Genomic DNA, 18,843 nt, shown 5'->3' on the forward strand with positions numbered 1-18,843 from the left:
ATGTGAATCATATATAGATGGTTTATTTGTGAACTTATCGAGATGTTTATGATTAGATCACGTTTAGTGTTTCATCCTTTCACACACTTTCGCGTACAAGACAGAATTTATTATAGATCTTTTTTTTTTACGATATGAACGTATCATATTCAACGTGTTGACCTTTTTTCTTTCATTCTTACTGGTTCCTCTTTTCTCTGACGAGATTGTGTTTGAAATGATGAATTCCACTGTAGCATTTCAAACGTGCAGCTGCATTACTGAGTCTGAGGGCCCGAATTTGAGCAAGAATCCACCGCAAATAAATCAAAGGATTTGGCTCTACTGTGTATTGTATGCCTTCTATCATGGTATCGTATCTCAGCTTGGATGCTTACAGCATGCTTACAGCACACGGCTCCTTAATGACACAAAAAAAATGGATGCTGCATCATGATTTAGAAATCTGCTTGGTTAAATGTCACATCCAGTACTTTACCTCAGGATTTCACATGATGAGAGGAAGTCGCAGTGGAAGTCAACCTCAACTCAAACTCCAAAGCCTCAATGAAATGGCTCACCCCTCTAATCGCGAATTATCCATATTCTACTACCACATATCTGAAAAGTCTAGAGTTAACGCACCCATTGAGCCAAGATATGTAACATGGTACGGTACAGCTTCTATTTCTCAGATCAAATCATCAGTCGACACATTAGGTCAGAATATTTCATCCTTGTATGAGCGAATGATACAGAACCCAAGTCAATATGGTTTAAGTGCCAATGATTTTATTCAAAGTACGTTCATTGACGAAGTTGATCGTCAATTCCCAAACGATCCGAATCAAGGGTATAGACATAAGCTTGTCAAGGAAAGTACCGTCAACGATATACGCAAAATCAAAGATATGGATGAAGATGACACGGCTAGAGCTGGGTATATGGTTTTGGGCACAAAGCAAATTCCTACAAATCAATCATCGTGGTATAGCTTCAGCAAGCCTAAAGAGGTGATTACAGATATAGGGATATTGATATCATCTCAACCTACTCAACGTTCGCTCTCGTATACCAAAAAGAAGGAAATGGTAAATAAGTTTGCTAGTGAATATATGAGGTACAAAGTATCTAACGAGTATCCGAGTGTTGAACTGGCTAGTGAATTGAAGAAGCGATACACTGAGTGCGAGGTTGTGAATGTATAGGAAAGTACGTTGGAGGAATTTGAGGGATTTGAAAATATGAGTTTTGTACCGTTTGATCGGACCCCTGCACAACTTGAGGCTGAGGCTCAGGCTGCTCAGAAGTCTGAAAGAGAGAAATACAATACGACAAAGACCGAAGAAGACGAGGAATGGGTGGATTGGGATTGACGTTATTGTAGTTCTGTATTTCAATTGGAAGTTAGGGAAATGCATATAACATCTCATCAGCGGAAATTGGAGACAGGATTCATGCTACTGTCATGGCTGGTGATTTGATCTGGTTTTCCAGCATGGTCTTACCTGTGCCACCGATTCACATTCTCCACCAGCTCCGCTACTACTATACAGCTCTCTCTTTCAGCCAGTTTGCCCTTTGGAAACTGATGTACTGTTCATCAAAGGATTCGAAAACAAACCCCGAGTCGCGATGTCACAACGCTTGGCGGCTCAGCTCTCCTTCTGATAAAGGATGTTCAACTCCCGTTTGGATTCTTTCTGGTGTAAGGCTACGTGGGGATACATTGAAACGTCGACTGTACCTTCTTTATAAATATGATTGAGCGATATCTGCACTTATCCTCTACCTTTCCCCTCTCACCATATAGGTCACTACTCAAATTAATCTAATTACTGTATCACTCGAATTTTCATTCATACAGTATAAATCTTTTGGTTCCAAAAGAATACGGTACATAACAATGGCAAGTGAAGACACGACCACCCCTTACGGATGGGGCGGCACACAAACGCATTATTCATCTGCCGATCCCGTCACTCTCAGACCAACGGGATATAACTCAAGTGGCACTCAAGACGAAGGCCTTCCAACCGACCCTGTCTCGTCGATCTTTTACTGGTCAGTGAACACTACCAACATGATGTTTGTTGACAGGGTAACATTCGACCATGTTTCATGGTACGGTACGAATGTCAAAGCTCGATCGCAGATTGATAAAGTTGCAGAGGGATGTACTAAGTTTAGAGATCCAAATGGGACTTGTTATGTGGCTTCTACGCAGTTTTATTCGGGCAAAGACGAAGAATGGGCAATTTCACAAGACATCTTGAAGGCCTACCGAAACGTCGTTGTTGAATCCCAAAATCAAAGATCAGATGAGGAAGAGGATATCAGTCGATATTTCCGGACTCAACAGGTCGCTCAAACTACCTTACAAGATATTCGACGAATTGAAGGTCAACTCGAACAGACCAAGTGTACGCCCAAGCTTGCTAATGGATTTTTAGTCTTGGGTAGTACGATTGATCCCATGAGAAGCGGTAGTTCATGGATAGGAACATCTGCAGAAGGAGAGATCACCGATTTCAAGGTATTGGTATCTCCAGATGAATCTAATGGATTATTCTACAATCATAAGAAAAGTGTACTGGATAAGTTGGGAAGTGCTTATTGGAGTAGGAAGGTGTCTAACGATCTACCTAGTTGGCCTGAGGCTTGTGGGCTGGCGGAGGGGTATAGTGGATGTGAAGTCATCAAAGTCTGGCATAAGACTCTGGAGGAGATGCAGGCTCTGGAGAGAGTGCAACTTGCCGGACCGATGGATGATAACGATGGAACACCAGGAGGAATTTCAAAGTCAGCGAAAGATGCTTGGGATTGGTGAATACATATGTTATTCTATGACAGTCGACACCTATCAGACTTGGAGATCTTGAGGGAGCTGGCTATGAGATCATGAATGAATACATCCCAGTGCTTACGGTACAAATCCTGGTTTAGGATATCAATAGAGCGAAGTCACCTGCGATTTCGTCACCTCGCCTGATGTGGCATCTTGTATCCCTTGTTGGGTTTACCCTGGAATTTTCCTTTGCAATACAGTTGGTGTACAATGATGAAGACCCCTTGAAGAGCCATAATGGATTGCTTTTCAGTTATCCTTTATAACTACTAGAAGTCCACCGAGGACGAAGACGAGTGAGGTATGCAGCCTAGTACAATTTCTCTCGAGTCAACTTTGAGGGTGAAAGATATAAGCTTTCCCTGTTTAGGATACGATTCTAATTGTCTTTTTTGCTTTACACTATACACAAGGTCGATATCCCATCGTATACATATTGGTTCTCAACTCTCCACTGGAGTTTGACTAAACCACGCATTTTGACCGGTTCCGTTCCGACCACTGATTGACAATACCAGTCCTCAACCCAGTCACATCCACATCAAAAACGAATCACCAGGTGGCAACTCACTCCATGTCTTCCGATCTCTCCAACGAGACCCATGCGGGAGACCCCAAAATCTCAGTATTGTATTGGTCCCTTGCTGAACACCCCTCTACTAGACAACTATCATTAAACCACACAAAATGGTATGGGACCGATCAAAGTGGTAGAGAAGGTCTCGATAAGTCGATACAGAAAAGTGAGAATTTCGAAGCTGCATATCATTTGATTGATCTATACAATGATACGATGAGAGCTTCACAAGCCTCAAAATTGAGGTTGAAGAGAGATATCAGAGAAAGCGTAGCGGCCTTTTTCCCTAGTTGGATCGAATTCAAACCTGGATACACTTATAGACATATCAGTGATGGTACTCTCGTAGAAAATGGAACTTACAGGCAGAAAGAGGTACAAGCCACTACGGTAAGAGATATCCAAAGGATCAACAAGATGTTTGAAGAGAATAAGGATGATTGGAATGGAATTTTGATATTCGGTACCACGCACGACCCTGAAGATAAAGAGAAATATATTTCTTCTTCTATCGTAAATTCAGTGGAAGAATGGTGGTTCGGAGTTGACACTGCTAATCAACCTAAACGTGAAAGAGAAAGGGAAAGTGAGATTACGGGTATCAGAATGATTGTATCACCTTTACCTTCCTCAAACACATTTACGCAAAAGAGGGACATACTTCTTGAATTCATTGACCAGTGCAAAATTGATAATGTGCTTAGCTATCCCCGAGCTCATAAGGCTGCAAGTGATCATACGGAGTACGGATGTGAGGTCATGAAAGTCTGGGAGGATAGTCTGAATGAGCTCGAGGCGTTTGAACCTGTAAATATCATATCACTAAAGGATGAGTAATGAGGAATGGGAAAGATGACGATGTTCATAAGTACGAGATGGTCTACAGGCGAGTGGCTGAATAACAATCATATCAATTTGTATATAGAGTCCTAGGCGATTTGTCCCTCTAGGGTCCCGCAAGCAAGGTATATCTTAGCTGGAGAAGTTCATTTTGAAATGCCACCACTCGTCGCTTGGTACACTTTGCCACCACTTAGGTAACTAACTAGCTATGTGCTGAACCCAACTGACCAAGTGGAGGTCATCCTCGTTCCTCGACTATCATTCTTCCCTCTCCTCACCACCGCAGTATGTCAGACGACGACCTTTTCAAGCGCTTCGCAGCTCTCCGTGCGCCGACTAGCCAGCTTACCGATCATGCAACTCAGGCTGGATCATCATCGCCTAGATACAATATTGAGCTTTCCGCGAAGAGAGCGGAAGAGGAAGACGAGGAGTTGGAGAGGATAGCGGATGGTCGATTTGATGGTTTGATTGTCGGAAAGGAATCCAATGCAGAGACGGAGCGAGAGGTCGACGAGTTGGCTAGACGAATAGCTAATCTCAGAGGAAATGATGTGAGGAATGGACTGGATGATAAAGATAGTGAGGATAGAGATGTGAGTACGACGACAATTTCGACGTATTGAAACATGTGATTGATATGAATGATGTGAGTATAGGTAGAAAAATTCTTAGCTTCTTGCATATCAGCTCATTCCCACAATCCCATTCTCAGTGGACAGTCAACCGGCAAAACCCTCGCGAAAGATGCTAGAGAAGCTCTTGAAGATGCGAAACAGCACATACCTCCCATTAGGAGAAATGAGGGAGAGGAAGCAAGTGAGGAAGAAGGGGAGGAAGATCAGGAAGAAACCGAGGAGCAGATCCTCATACGTGCGCTAGAGGAAGCTAGTCTGGACAAATCGCACGATCCTGCCCACGATCAGGTTGATGAGGAAGCCAATAAGGATAATGATCAACAGCAGAATATAATACCGGGCTTGGAAGGATTATCATTCCCTTCTTTACCTACTCATATACCGAAGGAGGATGACGAAGAGGTAGACGAAGAAACGAAGAAAAGGTTGGATGCCCTGATGGGATTATCTCCTTCTCCTATCAGACCTGAACAAACTCAACGAGGCCCAATAACGAAGACAGTACCGAAGGGCTGGAGTTTACCTGGATTTGATATGAATAGGGATGATGATACCGATAGTTGGTGCTGTAAGTCAGAACATGCCATTTGGGATGCGGGATTTCTCATGTAATTATGAATGCTGACATTGCTCCTCCATACCTCCTTGATTGCCCCTCCGCTTCCACCTCACTCGTTCGTTCTCTGTTATCACCTCCTGCCCCTCATGGACATGGACACAGGTATATGCAACAAAGACGCGACGCTCATTTGTCTCGGATGCGACGACGATCTGTACTGCGAAGAATGCTGGAAAGATGGTCACGGCACGGGAGAAGGTCAGGAGAGGGGACACAAAGCGAAGAGGTTTGTGTATAAAAGACCTAAACAGCTTTTAGGAGCTTCATGAATTATATAGCCGATCAATCCGTTATTGCTGTGTCATTGATGTTGAACAGAGTTGTATATGTATCATTATGCAGTGTATCTGTATGCCAAGGTAATGATAGATGTCTATGATTTCTTAGGTTTCTTGACTGTTGAAGGGACAAGAACAAAATTAATTAGCATGATACCGACTGGAAGAAAGATATCCAAAAAAAGACTCACCACCAAATTTCGATCTCGCCGATATTCTACCTGCTACACCATTCAAATCTAAAGCACCTCTGATGATTTTGTACTAAACATTTATAACAAATGATCAGCCTCCTTCCACAAGAACAGTACACAAAATGCAGTCCAGTCTGTATTGAGGAAGTCGAAGTAGACGAGAAGCTCACCCTAACACCAGGTAAATCCTTCGCTCCACCACCTCTTACCAACACCACACTATGTTCCTGTAGATTATGACCCTCCCCAGGTATATAGGCGGTGGTCATTGACCCATTACTCAACTTGACTCTGGCGACTTTACGAACGGCTGAATTGGGTTTACGAGGTTTGGTGGTATACACTTTGGCGCAGACTGCTTTTTTCTGGAAACAGTTGTCTAGCAGAGGGACAGATGATTTCCGTTTGGATGATTTACGAGCTCCTCGAAGGACTGGTGGTGGTTGGACAGGAATGATGTGAAAACACGATTTTGGGGTGAGATTTATAGTGATGTAGCAAAGTACATGAGATGAACATTCAATAGATTCGACTGGTCAGCGAATGATATACTCGATTGATTGAATGAGCGTTTACTCACCCTGTTGAATGGTAGCTTCACATCTCGAAGATGAAGCGAAACCTCTCATCTCTCTTCCTACAGGGGTAATGACCGATCGTGAGGAAGAAGTGAGAGGGACTTGCGGCCTGACAGCCATTCGGGCGAAGGACGATGTGAGAGCGAGAAGCGATCTGGTAGCGTTCATGCTGAATAGTGTAATGGATGGTACAAACCAATGATGAGAGGAAGCAGTGAAGAAGCGATATATCACCACCGGGATGATTGCATGAGCAACAGCAAAGACATCAACTTATTTTCAACCAAGATCCCTTATCATTCCTCCTGAACATGCAAATGATGTGGCATTTAAGGAGGTTTAAAAAGATCATTTCCGTCGGAACCGCCTTTGCGATCTCAGAAAGATTTCAAGATTTCAGAAAAACACAGGTTGAAAGTTTGAAAGAGCACATGCGGTGATCAAGTCCTCTTACTCTTCATTGCTTCGTGGAAAGATCAAGACATCATGTCCGAAGAAGATTACATACCATTATCGGAGGGATCTGGATCCAAGAAGGACAGGAAAGAGAGAGTCAAGTGAGTTCTCCTTCCATTGATACCGTGTCCTTTGATGATCATTGACAATGTCCAATTTGATCCACTAGTACGACTGTCTTCGTCTCTTCATTACCTTACACAGCGACCACCACCGACTTGCTCACACATTTCTCATATCTTGGACCAGTAAGACACGGCTTCGTAGCTACGGATAAAGATACCGGTAAATCGAAAGGTGTAGGTTACGTCACATACTCCTTGAAAGAAGATGCCGATAGAGCAGTACAAGAATTAAATGGGAGTGTATTTGGAGGTGGGAATAGGAAGATTAGAGTGTCCGTAGCAGGAGAAAGAGTAAGCTCATCATCCCCCGAGACCTTTATGCTAGAAGTGTAGCTTATGGTAGGTGAACCCCTAGGCACCACTGAAAGAACGTAAAGCTGCTGCACTTGATCAAGATTCCAAACCCAAGACCAAACCTCGTATTGCGGCTGGCGAAGAGAAGTCTGGTGATCCAAATGCTATAAGGACACTGGTACTTTCTGGCTTACCCGAAGGGATCACCAAGAATGTCTTATGGAAGAAAGTCAGGAAGATCGATGGTAAAGCGGAACTTGTATATCCTATACCTGCTGAAGAAGGTGAAGGCGAGAGCGAAGCTGCTAACCGAGATACAGGTGAGTTGATTTTTTTGAGTCTGCGAATGACGTGAGATACCGACTGACCCTATCGTTGTATCTGTAGCGAATATCATCTTTCCTTCTCATGGTGAAGCGCTGAAGGCGTTACCTAAATTACATGGTCACACCTACAAAGGCTCGCTTCTTTCTTGTGTGCTGAAAAAGAGATTGGAGAAGCTCTCAGCAAGGGGTGAAGGTAAAAGTCAGAGTCACGCTGGTAGATTGATCATCCGTAATCTCGCATGGGATGTGAGTTTGAATTCTCATTACCACTCATGCTTTCGTGAGGATCATTATATGACTAAGCTGATCTGCCATATCCGAGGATAGACCACGATCCAAGATCTGCGAGCAACGTTCTTACCATATGGTCCTATTCATTCTATTGACTTACCAACTCTTCCATCCAAACTTCCACCTTCATCTGATCCCTCCAAACCACCTCCACCACCCCGAGCAAGAGGTTTCGCCTTTGTATGGTTCCTTACTCGTAAAGACGCCGAGAAAGCTATCGAAGGTGTTAATGGGAAAGTGTTGAAGACAAAATCGGGCAAGCAGGGTAGAGAGGTTGCTGTGGACTTTGCTTTGAGTAAAGAGAAATGGGAAGAGGCCAGAAAAGTGGATGGCGCCGAGGCAAAACAAGGTGGTGGACCTGCTGGATCCGGTTCAGAGTCTGGTTCTGAAGAAGGATCTGGAAGTGAAGAGGATTCGGATGACGACGAGTCTGGAAGTGAAGGTGATGAAGATGAAGAGAGCAATGAGGATGAGGCGGAGGACGATGAGGATGTTAATATGTCAGAAGCTGGCTCAGACGAAGTTGAGGAAGAAGAAGAAGAGCCAGTCAAACCGGCTTTACCATCTGTCGATGTTGGATCAACGTTATTCATCCGAAATCTACCGTTTGAAGCTACCGAGCAAGAACTAAACACCTTGTGAGTATAGCAAATTTGGTCTCCCTCCTCTATAGTCCTGATGTGACGTTCTGCCAGGTTCCGATCATTTGGTCCGTTACGATATGCCCGGATAACCATTGATAAATCCACTGGACGATCGCGAGGAACTGGATTTGTCTGCTTCTGGAAAGTCGAACATGCCGATGAAGCGATTCAAGAAGCGGAGAAAGTCGCTAGAGAGACAGGTGCGAATGCTATGCCCGTATGTTGACCGTTCCTACACCTGAAGCGCTCGCCCAAGCTAACGATCGTCCCCATAGCTTGGTGGAGGAGCCAAAAATCCATTTGCCCTTCCTTCAGTACTTACCGCGGATCCCTCGTCTTCGCTCGTTAGTCGATTAGTCCTTCATGGGAGAACACTGGAAGTTTCCCGAGCTGTCACTCGAGAACAGGCTGGCCTGATGAAAGAGGATAGTGAGAGAGCTAGGAACGCGGGTGATAAGAGGAATACATACCTTATGAGAGAAGGAGGTGAGCTTCAAGTCTGTTTCCAAACCCAATACAAGAACCATCAAGCTGACTTGTGTAACCAGTGATATTCCCCAACTCCCCAGCGGCGGCTTCATTGCCCGAGGCAGAAGTCGAAAAACGACAGGCGTCCTTCAACGCCCGAAAAACCCTTCTTCGATCTAACCCTTCATTGTACATCTCCAAGACCCGTCTATCCATTAGACAACTTCCACTGTTCGCCACTGATCGTACGCTCAAACGATTGGCTATATATGCAGTGAGAGAGTTCGACGCGGAGGTATCCAAAGAAGAGAGAGAAGGATTAAGTAGGACAGAAGAGATGGACGAAACGTTATCGGCTGCCCTCGAGGCTCGCAAATCGTCTAAAAAAGGAAAAGGTAAAGAAAGGGAGACAGCGGTGATCCAATCGAAGATCGTCAGACAAACTGAGAAAGTTGATCCGTTAAGTGGTCAAGGACGATCGAAAGGATATGGATTTTTGGAAATGAGATCTCATAAAGATGCTCTGAAAGTCCTTCGATTCGCCAATAACAATCCCCAAGTAGGGAAACTGATGTGGGATTGGTGGAAAGAGGAATTAAAAGATCTGAAAGATAAGACTGAACAACAATTGAAGAGTGCCAGAGAAGGCAAGACTTCCAAAGGGGGTGAAAGTGTCGATGAGTTGGAAGGTAGATTGAAAAGGATAGAACAGCGTTTGAGTGAAGGTGATGATCGGTCAGAAGGTGGGATGAGAGGTGGGAAAACGTTGTTGATTGAGTTTAGTATTGAGAATGTTCAGGTGAGTTTTTCTTTCATCAATCATTCCAGTAGAACAAATAGATGGAGTGCTGATGATTTCGTGTATCGCTTAGGTTGTGAGGAGACGAGTTGAGAAGATTACATCGCATCGAGATGGACCCAGGGAACCTCGAGATAAGGATAGGAACGGAAAGAGGGAATTTGGTGTAGGGGAAAAGAGGAAATCAGGTGTGATCGCTGCTGAAGATAGTGATGATGAAGGTGGGAATGCTTCTACGCCCAAGAGTAAGAAAGCCAAATTTGATAAGAAGAGAGATGGAAAAGGCGCCAAGAAAGAATTCAAAGCAGGTAAGAGCGAAAGAGGTCCAAGGGTTGAACAAAAAGAACCTAAGCGAGGCGGTGCTGAGGATGTAAATGAGAAGAAAGGTATCGAGAAATTGGGCAATCATCTGGGTAGTTTGATTGGTAGAAAGAGAAAACAGAGAAGAGGCGGGAAATAGGTAACTAGCGTACAATTCTGAGATTTGGATTTACCTTCATATGCATCATTTGGATTCATATTCAGATTCATATTCCGTGTGTATCTATCTACCAAAATCTGGAGACTTAACGGGTACTACTTCCCCCAAACCCAGCAGCCCTCCTCATCTCACCCAATCCCTCATTTCCAGCCCTTCGTGATGGTCCAACACCCCTATCCCACTGATCATCATCGTCATCGAACCTCCTTCCAAACCTATTCCTAGCACCCATCATACCAGCATATGGATCCCTCTGAACTGGTCTCCTATCTCCATTATTATTTGCCAAGTATGTCCCTAATCCACCAGCTGCTAATCCAGTCCAGAACCCAGGCGACCATCCTGTACTTTGTGCACTTTGGTTTTGGCTAGGGATGGAGGGATGTTTGGTATATGGTGGTGGAGGAGGACCTCCCCCGCCCCCACCAGGATTGAATCCTGGCCCCCCTCCACCACCCCCTCCTCCTGGCCCACCACCACCGCCGCCGCCGCCGCCAGGACCTGAGAATGGTAAGAACCTTGATATTCTCGGAGGGGTATAACGAGGGAAGAATCGCTGGATCAATGATCGAGTCAAACTGTACAGAATGATAAATGAAATGAGGTAGAAAAGGATATTGAATCCTTTGTTGAAGAATGAATCTACGAATTCGAGATAGATTGTGTATATCAGTATGATATCCAATCTGAATTTGGAGATGAGGGGTTTTTTAGACTTGTTCTGATTTCTCGAAATTTGAACTTAGACTCACCCCAACTTGAAGGTAAGAATGGATCTTCACCGTATTCTAGTCCTTTATTCACTCGATTCAGATTGTATGTCAAGCCGCACGATCCTATCACCACGAACCAGATTAGTTTGAGTAAACATCGGGTAGTGATCAAGATATGGCTCACCCTGTAAGACATTCAAATCACCACTTTTAGACCATCCTTCACAGGAAACTTCGACTTTACCCAATCTCAAAGAAGAGGGCAGGTCCGTATCGCACTATCAGATCAGACTCATCAGTTACTGCTCAACACCCAAATATATTCTTGGCGCTCCTCGAGCTAGGTGATTCTGCGTAGAGTATGCTTGAGGGTCACTCACCCTCCACTGTACACCGCCCAAACCATCATCACCCATATTCGTACATTGTACTACCTCGGGTTGATAGGATTTACATGCTGATCCGACGCAGGTGAGCTGGGCTGGACGACGGAATAGTTCAGTTATGATCCATCCCAAAGACAGATTGATTTTGGAGCACTCACGAATCGGATCCACCCTCCTTGAATTCGTCAATTGATCGGCATAGAAAGTGAGGGTTTTTATACTCTTCAGTGGGACTTTCTTGTACGAGGGCATTTTTCGGTAGTGGTCACCTCCTTTGGATTTCGATTGATTCGCAAAGAGCTTATTCAGTTCTCTATTCTCGTAAAAATAATCGATTTCCAATCTCTCTTGTAGTTGATGACCTTGCAGTAGTAAGTATTTATGAATGCGTGGAAGATTGAGAAGATTGACGTGGAATGTTGAACATGGGAATATTTGCCACCCAAAAAGAGAAATGCAAAAGTGGACAACCTCCACGTCGATTTTCTTGATTCAGGAACATGCATGGACTGGTACAAATGAGGAAATATCCCTGTTGAATTGGTCATTGCATCTCGTCTATTCTATATAACACGACAAAACAAGTTTTTCTTTTCACTAATTTATTCTATAACAAAAGTAATTGCAGGGGTATATTACATGAAATGGTATATTAAGCGTTGAAGCCTACGAGTACTTTTCATCTCAATCTATCCTCTGACCCAGCCACAGGTCAACTTATACAACGTTCTCCTTGGGCCAGACCAACTTGGGCCCAATCTGTCCACAACACATTTGACCCAACTTGTGACCAATCTCAATCGACTCGTTCAAGGTTTTACCTTGAGCTAAAGAACCTAAGAAACCACCTGCGAACATGTCACCAGCACCGTTGGTATCTACGATCTTGTCGGCGGACAACTTGGGCACAGGGTATGTCTTTGGGTTCTCATCCTCAGGAGCTAAGTTGGATGGTGAGCTGGAGGCGGCGGATGAAGCGACGAGGGTGGACTCGGCACCTTGGGTGATGACAACGAGACGAGGTCGAGAAGCGTTGGATTTGGTCATGGCTGCAAGGGTGGAAGCGACTTGGGCGAGAGTAGCGTCCTAGCAGATTTTTGGGATCAGCGAAACTCTGTTATGTCATTACAAAGAATAGAACACCGGCTGGAGTTGAGTTCGGTCAATTCAAGATTATCACTCACTCCCATGCCAGCAGCCTCCTTGTAAGCCTCAGCTTCGCTCTCATTACCAATAAGGATATCCACGTGAGGGAGCAATTCTTCAAGTTGGACCTTGAAGAATTGAGGGATGAATGGTGCAGAGAGGTTCAACACGACAGTTTTCCCCCTTGAGGAAGCTTGTTTGGCAATTTCCAAGGCACTCTCGATACCGTGAGTGAGGAAGAACCCTTCGATGTAGAAGTATTTGGCGTTGTTGATCAATTCGGAGATCTCGGGGGTAGCAAGGTGAGAAGGGGTGAACATCTCAGCGGCTCGGAGGGTGGTACATAATGATCTGTCATGGTTGGATAAGATGACTGCGCAAGCACCGGTCCTAGCGGGAGAAGGTTGAGTTTGGTAGGCTGACTGTACTCCCTCAGCTTCGTTGGCTGATAAGAGAGTTTGCTTAAGGTCGTCTTCACCGACTGATCCGATGTATGCTACTGAACCAGCTGGGAGGACGTACTACCACATAAAAGGGGACAGACAGTTAGCTATTAAGACTATCCGAAGGTATATTGGAGACCTGATGAGCTCACAGCAGCAGCTCGAGCGGCATTTTGGGCAGCACCTCCAGCAACGTAAGTTACGGTGGCGTTGGCGACGATATCATCGTAGCTATATCATATATATCAGCTTTTGGTATGATACCCCATGCAGCTGACACCACTCACATAGGCATGTGCTTCTCTTCAGCAAGGATAGCATCATTGGACTTGAGACCGTATTTCTCAAGGTATTGAGGTCCTTCCTTTGGGTCGACTTGGATGTCGAGCTATGAACGTTTGTTGAGAGTCAGTGCTATGTTCCTGGAAGCCGTGAACTGTCACTTCTGTGAATTGACGTACAAGGGGGTTACCTAAGGATACGATGACGGGAGACATTTTGGTTTAATTTTATGCGAGGATGAGTATACTATACTGGGGAAATATGACGAGCTATGTGAAGAGGTAAAGCAGTAAAAGCGATAAAAAGATAAAAAGCCAAGCAAGATACGACGAGTATGATCGAATTCCTCTCGTATCATCACGGTTCACTGGAAACGAGTCACCCGAATACTTTTTGGGCTGTTTTGGTTATTTTATCCCAGATTAGATTACCTTCGCCTCCACCTGGATCGATCATCACAGTCCACTCGTTCATTTCTCATGTCCAATACACACATATATATCCTGTATCTACGTCCTACATAACATGCTACTATACTTTGTCCGACATGGACAGACAGAAGAGTGAGTAATATTGCTGCCTCGAATACAAGCAAACAGACTATTCCACTAACATCTCACCTGCAATCCCTAGCAACGTCCAAGGTATAATCCAAGGACACAAAGACACGCCGTTGAATGCCCACGGTCGCAAAGAGTCTGAACGTCTGGCTCAGCGGTTGAAGGATCTCAAGATCCATGAAGCTTGGTCTTCACCTCTTTCGAGAGCCAGAGAGGTGAGCTACACCGCAAGTTTCCCGTCTAAAGATATCCTTCGCTGATCTCTTTCGTTCGAATCGCGGATTCGTAGACCGCAGAAATCGTATTGCGTCATCATCCCGATATACAGCTGAAACTACATGACGGAATCAAGGAGAGATGCCTAGGGTCGATGGAAGGAAGAAGAAGGAAAAGGGGCGAACATGCTCCGCCAGATGCTGAGAGTTCTCACGAGTGAGTTCTGTTTGATCCATACGCTACCCGATGCACCCTTGTCCTGATACGTCGTTTTCCCCATGCAAGACTTCTACGTAGGGTATCTGATTGGTTCGACCTCTTCTTATCGTCCCATATCCCTCCTTCACCACTCCCATCTACGAAAGGATTCCACAAGTCAGGAATAGAAGATGTAGAAGCACCTCAACAACAGAAAGTAGTGATGATAGTATCTCATGGCGCATGGTTATCATGTCTCTTGCAGTTAATCTCACATACGTTGCGATTCAAATTATCTCACAAGGTCGATCTGACCCAACCATGCTATAATACTAGTATAATGGTGGTGGATGTGGAGTACAATCATGAGAAACATAAGTGGAATGGGAAAATTGAGAGATGGGCGGATATAGCTCATCTGAGAGATATGTTGGAGAAGAACGAAGAGGTTAAAGAGGTTGCGGATGATATTAGACAATGAATCTAGACAATATAAGTATAGATTGAGATAGATGGAAGATATTTGAATGGTAAGTATTCACGGAGACGGAAATGGTGACTCATTTGATATCGTAAACGCAAACCAATCTGTACATGTTGTAAATGTTGTATTTTATCGCATATTGGATGAAATCGTATTCAATCTCCTGATATGGAATTTTGAGCTCTTTGATCATACTTACACTAAGAACTTGCGATCTATAGCATCTGAGCGAATTCTAACTTCAAATCAGACCCATGCACAGCGTCGAACGAAGCATCATGTCGAGACTTTTTGAAACTATATTTCGAACACTTTCTTGAGTAACACCGTAAATCTTATAACCAGTACTCAAACTTCGATTTACAAAAGATTTTGACAAATGACGTATGGACAAATTTGTACGTTTGATTCGCATGACTCGATATACACTATCTATCATCCTTTAGGGCTTAGTCCTTTGCCCTAGGCATAAGGGTTTCACGTCTTTTCTCTTTCTTGCTTCGCCGATGATTTCTGTGTGATGAAAGGACAGGTCAGATAGGGAATAAGAAGAAGAAGAAGAAGAAAAAGAAAAAGAAGAAGAGATTTCTGGCCGATAAGCAGCCAAATTGACGACCGAGGTACTACATATCGTACTGCGTTTGGAACTTGTTGGTAGATGTTCATCAAAGTGTTCAATCACTTTCTATATACAGTATAGTATTCCTACTTTGTTATTTATATATCACTTACCTGACGGGAGTGTCAGTATGCCTCCTTATCCCGCTTACACCCATCAACGAGGCTCATCCTCTTCTTCTGTTATACCCGATGAAGATCTGGCAGCCACGATTCCTCCAGAAGATGTACCGGTTTATCTGCATCATACAATTGAAATGCCATCGGAACCCGTCACGGGCGACCTGGTGGGAATCCCTCCGGAAACCGAATGGGCAACGATGTACTATAACATCTCTGAAAAGGATGGTACCTTTTCCTTCAGAGTTGTCGGTAAAAGCCATGGGGATCAAACTCGTAATAGAAATCAAGACATCTCTTATCGATGTGCTGAAAGATTTGGACAGCTGGTCAACGAGCAAATCAATACGTTTAAATCTTTTCACGGTACTCCTATTCTTGGTGGTCGTGCTACATCTGACTCTGGAGCGGATACGAGGGGGATATTCGAACATGTGAGATCAGTAACCTTTCAACTTTTTCATCTCCATGAATTATACAAAACATCTCAGATGAATGATCTTAATAGTATTTTGGACTCTAGGACAAAGGCGAAAGACAAGATTCCCAATTCTGTTGTTGTTCTGATCACGGAAGATCCTGATGAGGATGAGCGAGGAGATACATGTGGTGGAGGAGGATGGTCTATTTTCAACCACACTGATACAAAAAGAACCAATCTGAGGCGTGTATTGGGGACTAGACTTTATATTCCTCCGTTAAATGATATCTTCAGGAGTCAACCGGGGTCGGCTCAACAGATCGTCGGAGCACAGAGCAAACGAGGGTACGACTTGGCACACCAGATTTATATAGACTCTGAAAGTCTGAACAGAGATCCAAGGACTATCTATACAATTGCTGCAAGTCTTACAGACAAGGACGGACAATTTTCGGATTGTTCGGTAGTATGGGTCAATCAAGGTACTTCGGATGAAATTGATTTTTTACAAATGGTGGATGGGATCGAGGATACTGCGGTATAGCGATGCAATGATACAGTGGGATCACTAGTGCATTCTGTAGACCGACATGATAGCTGCTTCCACACTGCATGTTGCACTTTCGGCACATAAGATCTAGAAATGACCCATTGAACGCTGTCGGCAGAAATTAGGTTACAACATCTCTCGGTGCCACCAGGCATATTATGATGGCATAGAACATTCTTAATGGTATCAAAGCTCAAAAGACTCGTACTCGCCTGACCTGATCATCTGGTTATGTATGTGATGAGCAACTAACGTGTACGATGCCAAAATGCATAACGAATAAATGTTGCTGAAGAAATGGATAGTTAGACGAGCATCTGGGAACCCAGATCCCCGACTACCATTTAAGTCCCTGTCCCACAGGACCTGCAGAACCCTCATCCTTGTTGATCATGAGATGACGACACATACTCCTGTATCGTTGAAAAAAAATTAGTATTATGTTGGTATAGCTCAAGCAATGCAGGTGCAATGCATTTGAAATGATGAGAACCGAGTTGCATAGGGAAATAAAGGCAGACCACTCACACCCCATTGTTTTGAGCTTTGAAGGGTTCTTGTATCGAGCTCGTAATAGTCCTTATTGATCTTGCTCTGGTGACGAATCAGCCAGTAGCAGACTCATAGCTGAGCAACAAGGTATGATGAAGACTCACAGCAGGTCTCAGAATGGTGTTGTCTGTACTGTTGAACTGCTCTTCCAGTGTAGGGCGACGGCTCAGCTCTTGATCGATGCTATTGACTATACCATCCCATTCCGCTCCCAGCGCGGATCTCAGCTCGTCGGTAGTCACGCTATTTGAGCTTTTGGTGCTGCCGAATGTCGAAGCTCGCGAAAGGTTTTGATCTTGGTTTTGTTGCATTTCGAATGACGATCACTGTGTAATCCTTGCTAATCAGGTTTGGAATGTTTATTTCTTATCGATACGAGTAATGTATCGTGATTTGACTGACTGAAAAAGAGAGAAAGGGGATGTATTTCCTCTGTTAGTACCTCTATATATAGTATTCCAGTAGGTGACGATAAGAAGCGGGCGGAGTTACTGTTGAACATCCTTTGATCCTATTAGAAAGTCAGCTCACACGGCATGCCACCTCCTTTCTCACATCCGACCGATCCTAAGTGCTACTCGGACTGGAGTGAAGAAGAAATTGCGCAAACGAGCGGACAATTTGACTTGGATCGATAGTGAGAAGGATTATCTATATACTTTTTGTCAATAACACTTACAGAGTTCTTGAATGTAACGACTACGTCAAAATGACGACTTGAGAGGTAATGCCAGTCAGGGTATAGTAACAAAGGACGACAGCACACCGTTGCATTCAACATATCGAACCTACTTATAGTAAGCTACTGAAGGTGATTCCCCCCACCTGTTCCTGACCTTTGTTAAGCCCACTCGTGATCCTACGACAGGGACCGATCAAGCTAGTCCGATCACTGAGGGCATTGATCAGCTGGAATCTCCAGCGTATCCCCTAAAGATTCCACTCAGCAAGACTCACATTGTTGCTGGTCGCTGTGTAACCAGGCTTAAATTCTTCAGCAGTGGCGCTAAGTGTAGAAGCCTATGCATCAGAAGTTAAAGGAGAACATAAGCCTTCGGACATGACGTATCATTGCCTATGACACACTCACTCTTGAAAGGTCTTGAGTAGGTGCCACAGAAGATTGCTGCCCCGCCTAATTGATGAAAGAGACCAGGTTAGACGATCTAAGGAGTTATGAACGAAAGATATCGTCGAGTATTTATAGAACTCGTCTCGGAAGAAAGATGATTGTGATGCTTACAGTCCAGGCTTTTTGCTCCTCTAACGAGTAGCTCGTATGTCCAGATTGCTACGAGTATCAATCAAACAGAGTGCTTCAGCGATGGGGTGAAACCAGAGAAAATGGAGCTGATCCAAGGAAGAATGATCAACTCACTCTGGATACTTGAGTATTAGGAATATCTTCGAAACCCTTAGCATGTAAGGCATAGAAGGAAGATCCCTCTGAAGGTAGTTGACCATGATTTGAAGACATGTTTGTTTATAAAAAAAATCGTACGATTCAGTTGACAATGATAGTTTGAGAGAATGAAGTTTTTCGATCGTTCATCAGGAAATCAAGCCATATCAATCAGTATTTATAGCCTTTGTCACACATTGCTAGTATTTAGTATTACACAAGAGCTGATTCACCGTAGGTACAGTACAGTCAATTTCGACTCGATGAGTGTGAAAGGTAGAGATTAGCCTCGGTCGACCTTTGTCATTGACCTG

The 18,843-nt window shown here is 44.1% G+C and overlaps 12 protein-coding genes across 12 annotated transcripts; 7 read left to right on the forward strand and 5 right to left on the reverse strand.

Annotated features, from left to right (window-relative positions):
* Positions 1-494: 494 nt before the first annotated feature.
* On the forward strand, positions 495-1,355 carry L199_007012 (uncharacterized protein; the record flags this gene model as incomplete). The annotated part of the gene is made up of 2 exons (XM_064892709.1): positions 495-1,070; positions 1,188-1,355. The coding sequence occupies 2 exons, from the start codon at positions 495-497 to the stop codon at positions 1,353-1,355; spliced, it is 744 nt and encodes a 247-aa protein (XP_064748781.1).
* Positions 1,356-1,885: 530 nt separating this feature from the next.
* L199_007013 (uncharacterized protein) lies at positions 1,886-2,809 on the forward strand (the record flags this gene model as incomplete). The annotated part of the gene is made up of 1 exon (XM_064892710.1): positions 1,886-2,809. The coding sequence occupies one exon, from the start codon at positions 1,886-1,888 to the stop codon at positions 2,807-2,809; it is 924 nt and encodes a 307-aa protein (XP_064748782.1).
* Positions 2,810-3,401: 592 nt separating this feature from the next.
* L199_007014 (uncharacterized protein) lies at positions 3,402-4,241 on the forward strand (the record flags this gene model as incomplete). Its single annotated transcript, XM_064892711.1, has 1 exon — positions 3,402-4,241. The coding sequence occupies one exon, from the start codon at positions 3,402-3,404 to the stop codon at positions 4,239-4,241; it is 840 nt and encodes a 279-aa protein (XP_064748783.1).
* A 293-nt stretch (positions 4,242-4,534) lies between these two features.
* L199_007015 (uncharacterized protein) lies at positions 4,535-5,773 on the forward strand (the record flags this gene model as incomplete). Its single annotated transcript, XM_064892712.1, has 3 exons — positions 4,535-4,843; positions 4,907-5,453; positions 5,607-5,773. The coding sequence occupies 3 exons, from the start codon at positions 4,535-4,537 to the stop codon at positions 5,771-5,773; spliced, it is 1,023 nt and encodes a 340-aa protein (XP_064748784.1).
* Positions 5,774-5,877: 104 nt separating this feature from the next.
* On the reverse strand, positions 5,878-6,722 carry L199_007016 (ribosomal protein S12; the record flags this gene model as incomplete). Its single annotated transcript, XM_064892713.1, has 4 exons — positions 5,878-5,900; positions 5,974-6,046; positions 6,147-6,409; positions 6,557-6,722. 4 exons carry the CDS (start codon positions 6,720-6,722, stop codon positions 5,878-5,880), a joined length of 525 nt encoding a protein of 174 aa, XP_064748785.1.
* Positions 6,723-7,040: 318 nt separating this feature from the next.
* Positions 7,041-10,417, forward strand: L199_007017 (uncharacterized protein; the record flags this gene model as incomplete). The annotated part of the gene is made up of 9 exons (XM_064892714.1): positions 7,041-7,111; positions 7,180-7,426; positions 7,491-7,749; positions 7,817-8,001; positions 8,083-8,684; positions 8,742-8,907; positions 8,966-9,176; positions 9,239-9,957; positions 10,031-10,417. The coding sequence occupies 9 exons, from the start codon at positions 7,041-7,043 to the stop codon at positions 10,415-10,417; spliced, it is 2,847 nt and encodes a 948-aa protein (XP_064748786.1).
* Positions 10,418-10,523: 106 nt separating this feature from the next.
* L199_007018 (uncharacterized protein) lies at positions 10,524-11,789 on the reverse strand (the record flags this gene model as incomplete). Its single annotated transcript, XM_064892715.1, has 5 exons — positions 10,524-11,080; positions 11,191-11,274; positions 11,336-11,429; positions 11,532-11,632; positions 11,696-11,789. The coding sequence occupies 5 exons, from the start codon at positions 11,787-11,789 to the stop codon at positions 10,524-10,526; spliced, it is 930 nt and encodes a 309-aa protein (XP_064748787.1).
* Positions 11,790-12,254: 465 nt separating this feature from the next.
* On the reverse strand, positions 12,255-13,623 carry L199_007019 (uncharacterized protein; the record flags this gene model as incomplete). Its single annotated transcript, XM_064892716.1, has 5 exons — positions 12,255-12,623; positions 12,722-13,204; positions 13,279-13,357; positions 13,414-13,514; positions 13,588-13,623. 5 exons carry the CDS (start codon positions 13,621-13,623, stop codon positions 12,255-12,257), a joined length of 1,068 nt encoding a protein of 355 aa, XP_064748788.1.
* Positions 13,624-13,933: 310 nt separating this feature from the next.
* On the forward strand, positions 13,934-14,863 carry L199_007020 (uncharacterized protein; the record flags this gene model as incomplete). The annotated part of the gene is made up of 4 exons (XM_064892717.1): positions 13,934-13,971; positions 14,042-14,183; positions 14,258-14,400; positions 14,470-14,863. 4 exons carry the CDS (start codon positions 13,934-13,936, stop codon positions 14,861-14,863), a joined length of 717 nt encoding a protein of 238 aa, XP_064748789.1.
* A 752-nt stretch (positions 14,864-15,615) lies between these two features.
* Positions 15,616-16,286, forward strand: L199_007021 (uncharacterized protein; the record flags this gene model as incomplete). Its single annotated transcript, XM_064892718.1, has 2 exons — positions 15,616-16,038; positions 16,257-16,286. 2 exons carry the CDS (start codon positions 15,616-15,618, stop codon positions 16,284-16,286), a joined length of 453 nt encoding a protein of 150 aa, XP_064748790.1.
* Positions 16,287-16,952: 666 nt separating this feature from the next.
* L199_007022 (uncharacterized protein) lies at positions 16,953-17,438 on the reverse strand (the record flags this gene model as incomplete). The annotated part of the gene is made up of 3 exons (XM_064892719.1): positions 16,953-16,988; positions 17,104-17,169; positions 17,232-17,438. The coding sequence occupies 3 exons, from the start codon at positions 17,436-17,438 to the stop codon at positions 16,953-16,955; spliced, it is 309 nt and encodes a 102-aa protein (XP_064748791.1).
* A 530-nt stretch (positions 17,439-17,968) lies between these two features.
* On the reverse strand, positions 17,969-18,604 carry L199_007023 (uncharacterized protein; the record flags this gene model as incomplete). Its single annotated transcript, XM_064892720.1, has 5 exons — positions 17,969-17,986; positions 18,085-18,147; positions 18,218-18,262; positions 18,371-18,418; positions 18,506-18,604. The coding sequence occupies 5 exons, from the start codon at positions 18,602-18,604 to the stop codon at positions 17,969-17,971; spliced, it is 273 nt and encodes a 90-aa protein (XP_064748792.1).
* Between the last annotated feature and the right edge of the window lie 239 nt (positions 18,605-18,843).

The sequence above is a fragment of the Kwoniella botswanensis genome, chromosome 2 (genome assembly GCF_036426115.1).
Source record: "Kwoniella botswanensis chromosome 2, complete sequence".
In the NCBI taxonomy this organism is placed as follows: domain Eukaryota; kingdom Fungi; phylum Basidiomycota; class Tremellomycetes; order Tremellales; family Cryptococcaceae; genus Kwoniella; species Kwoniella botswanensis.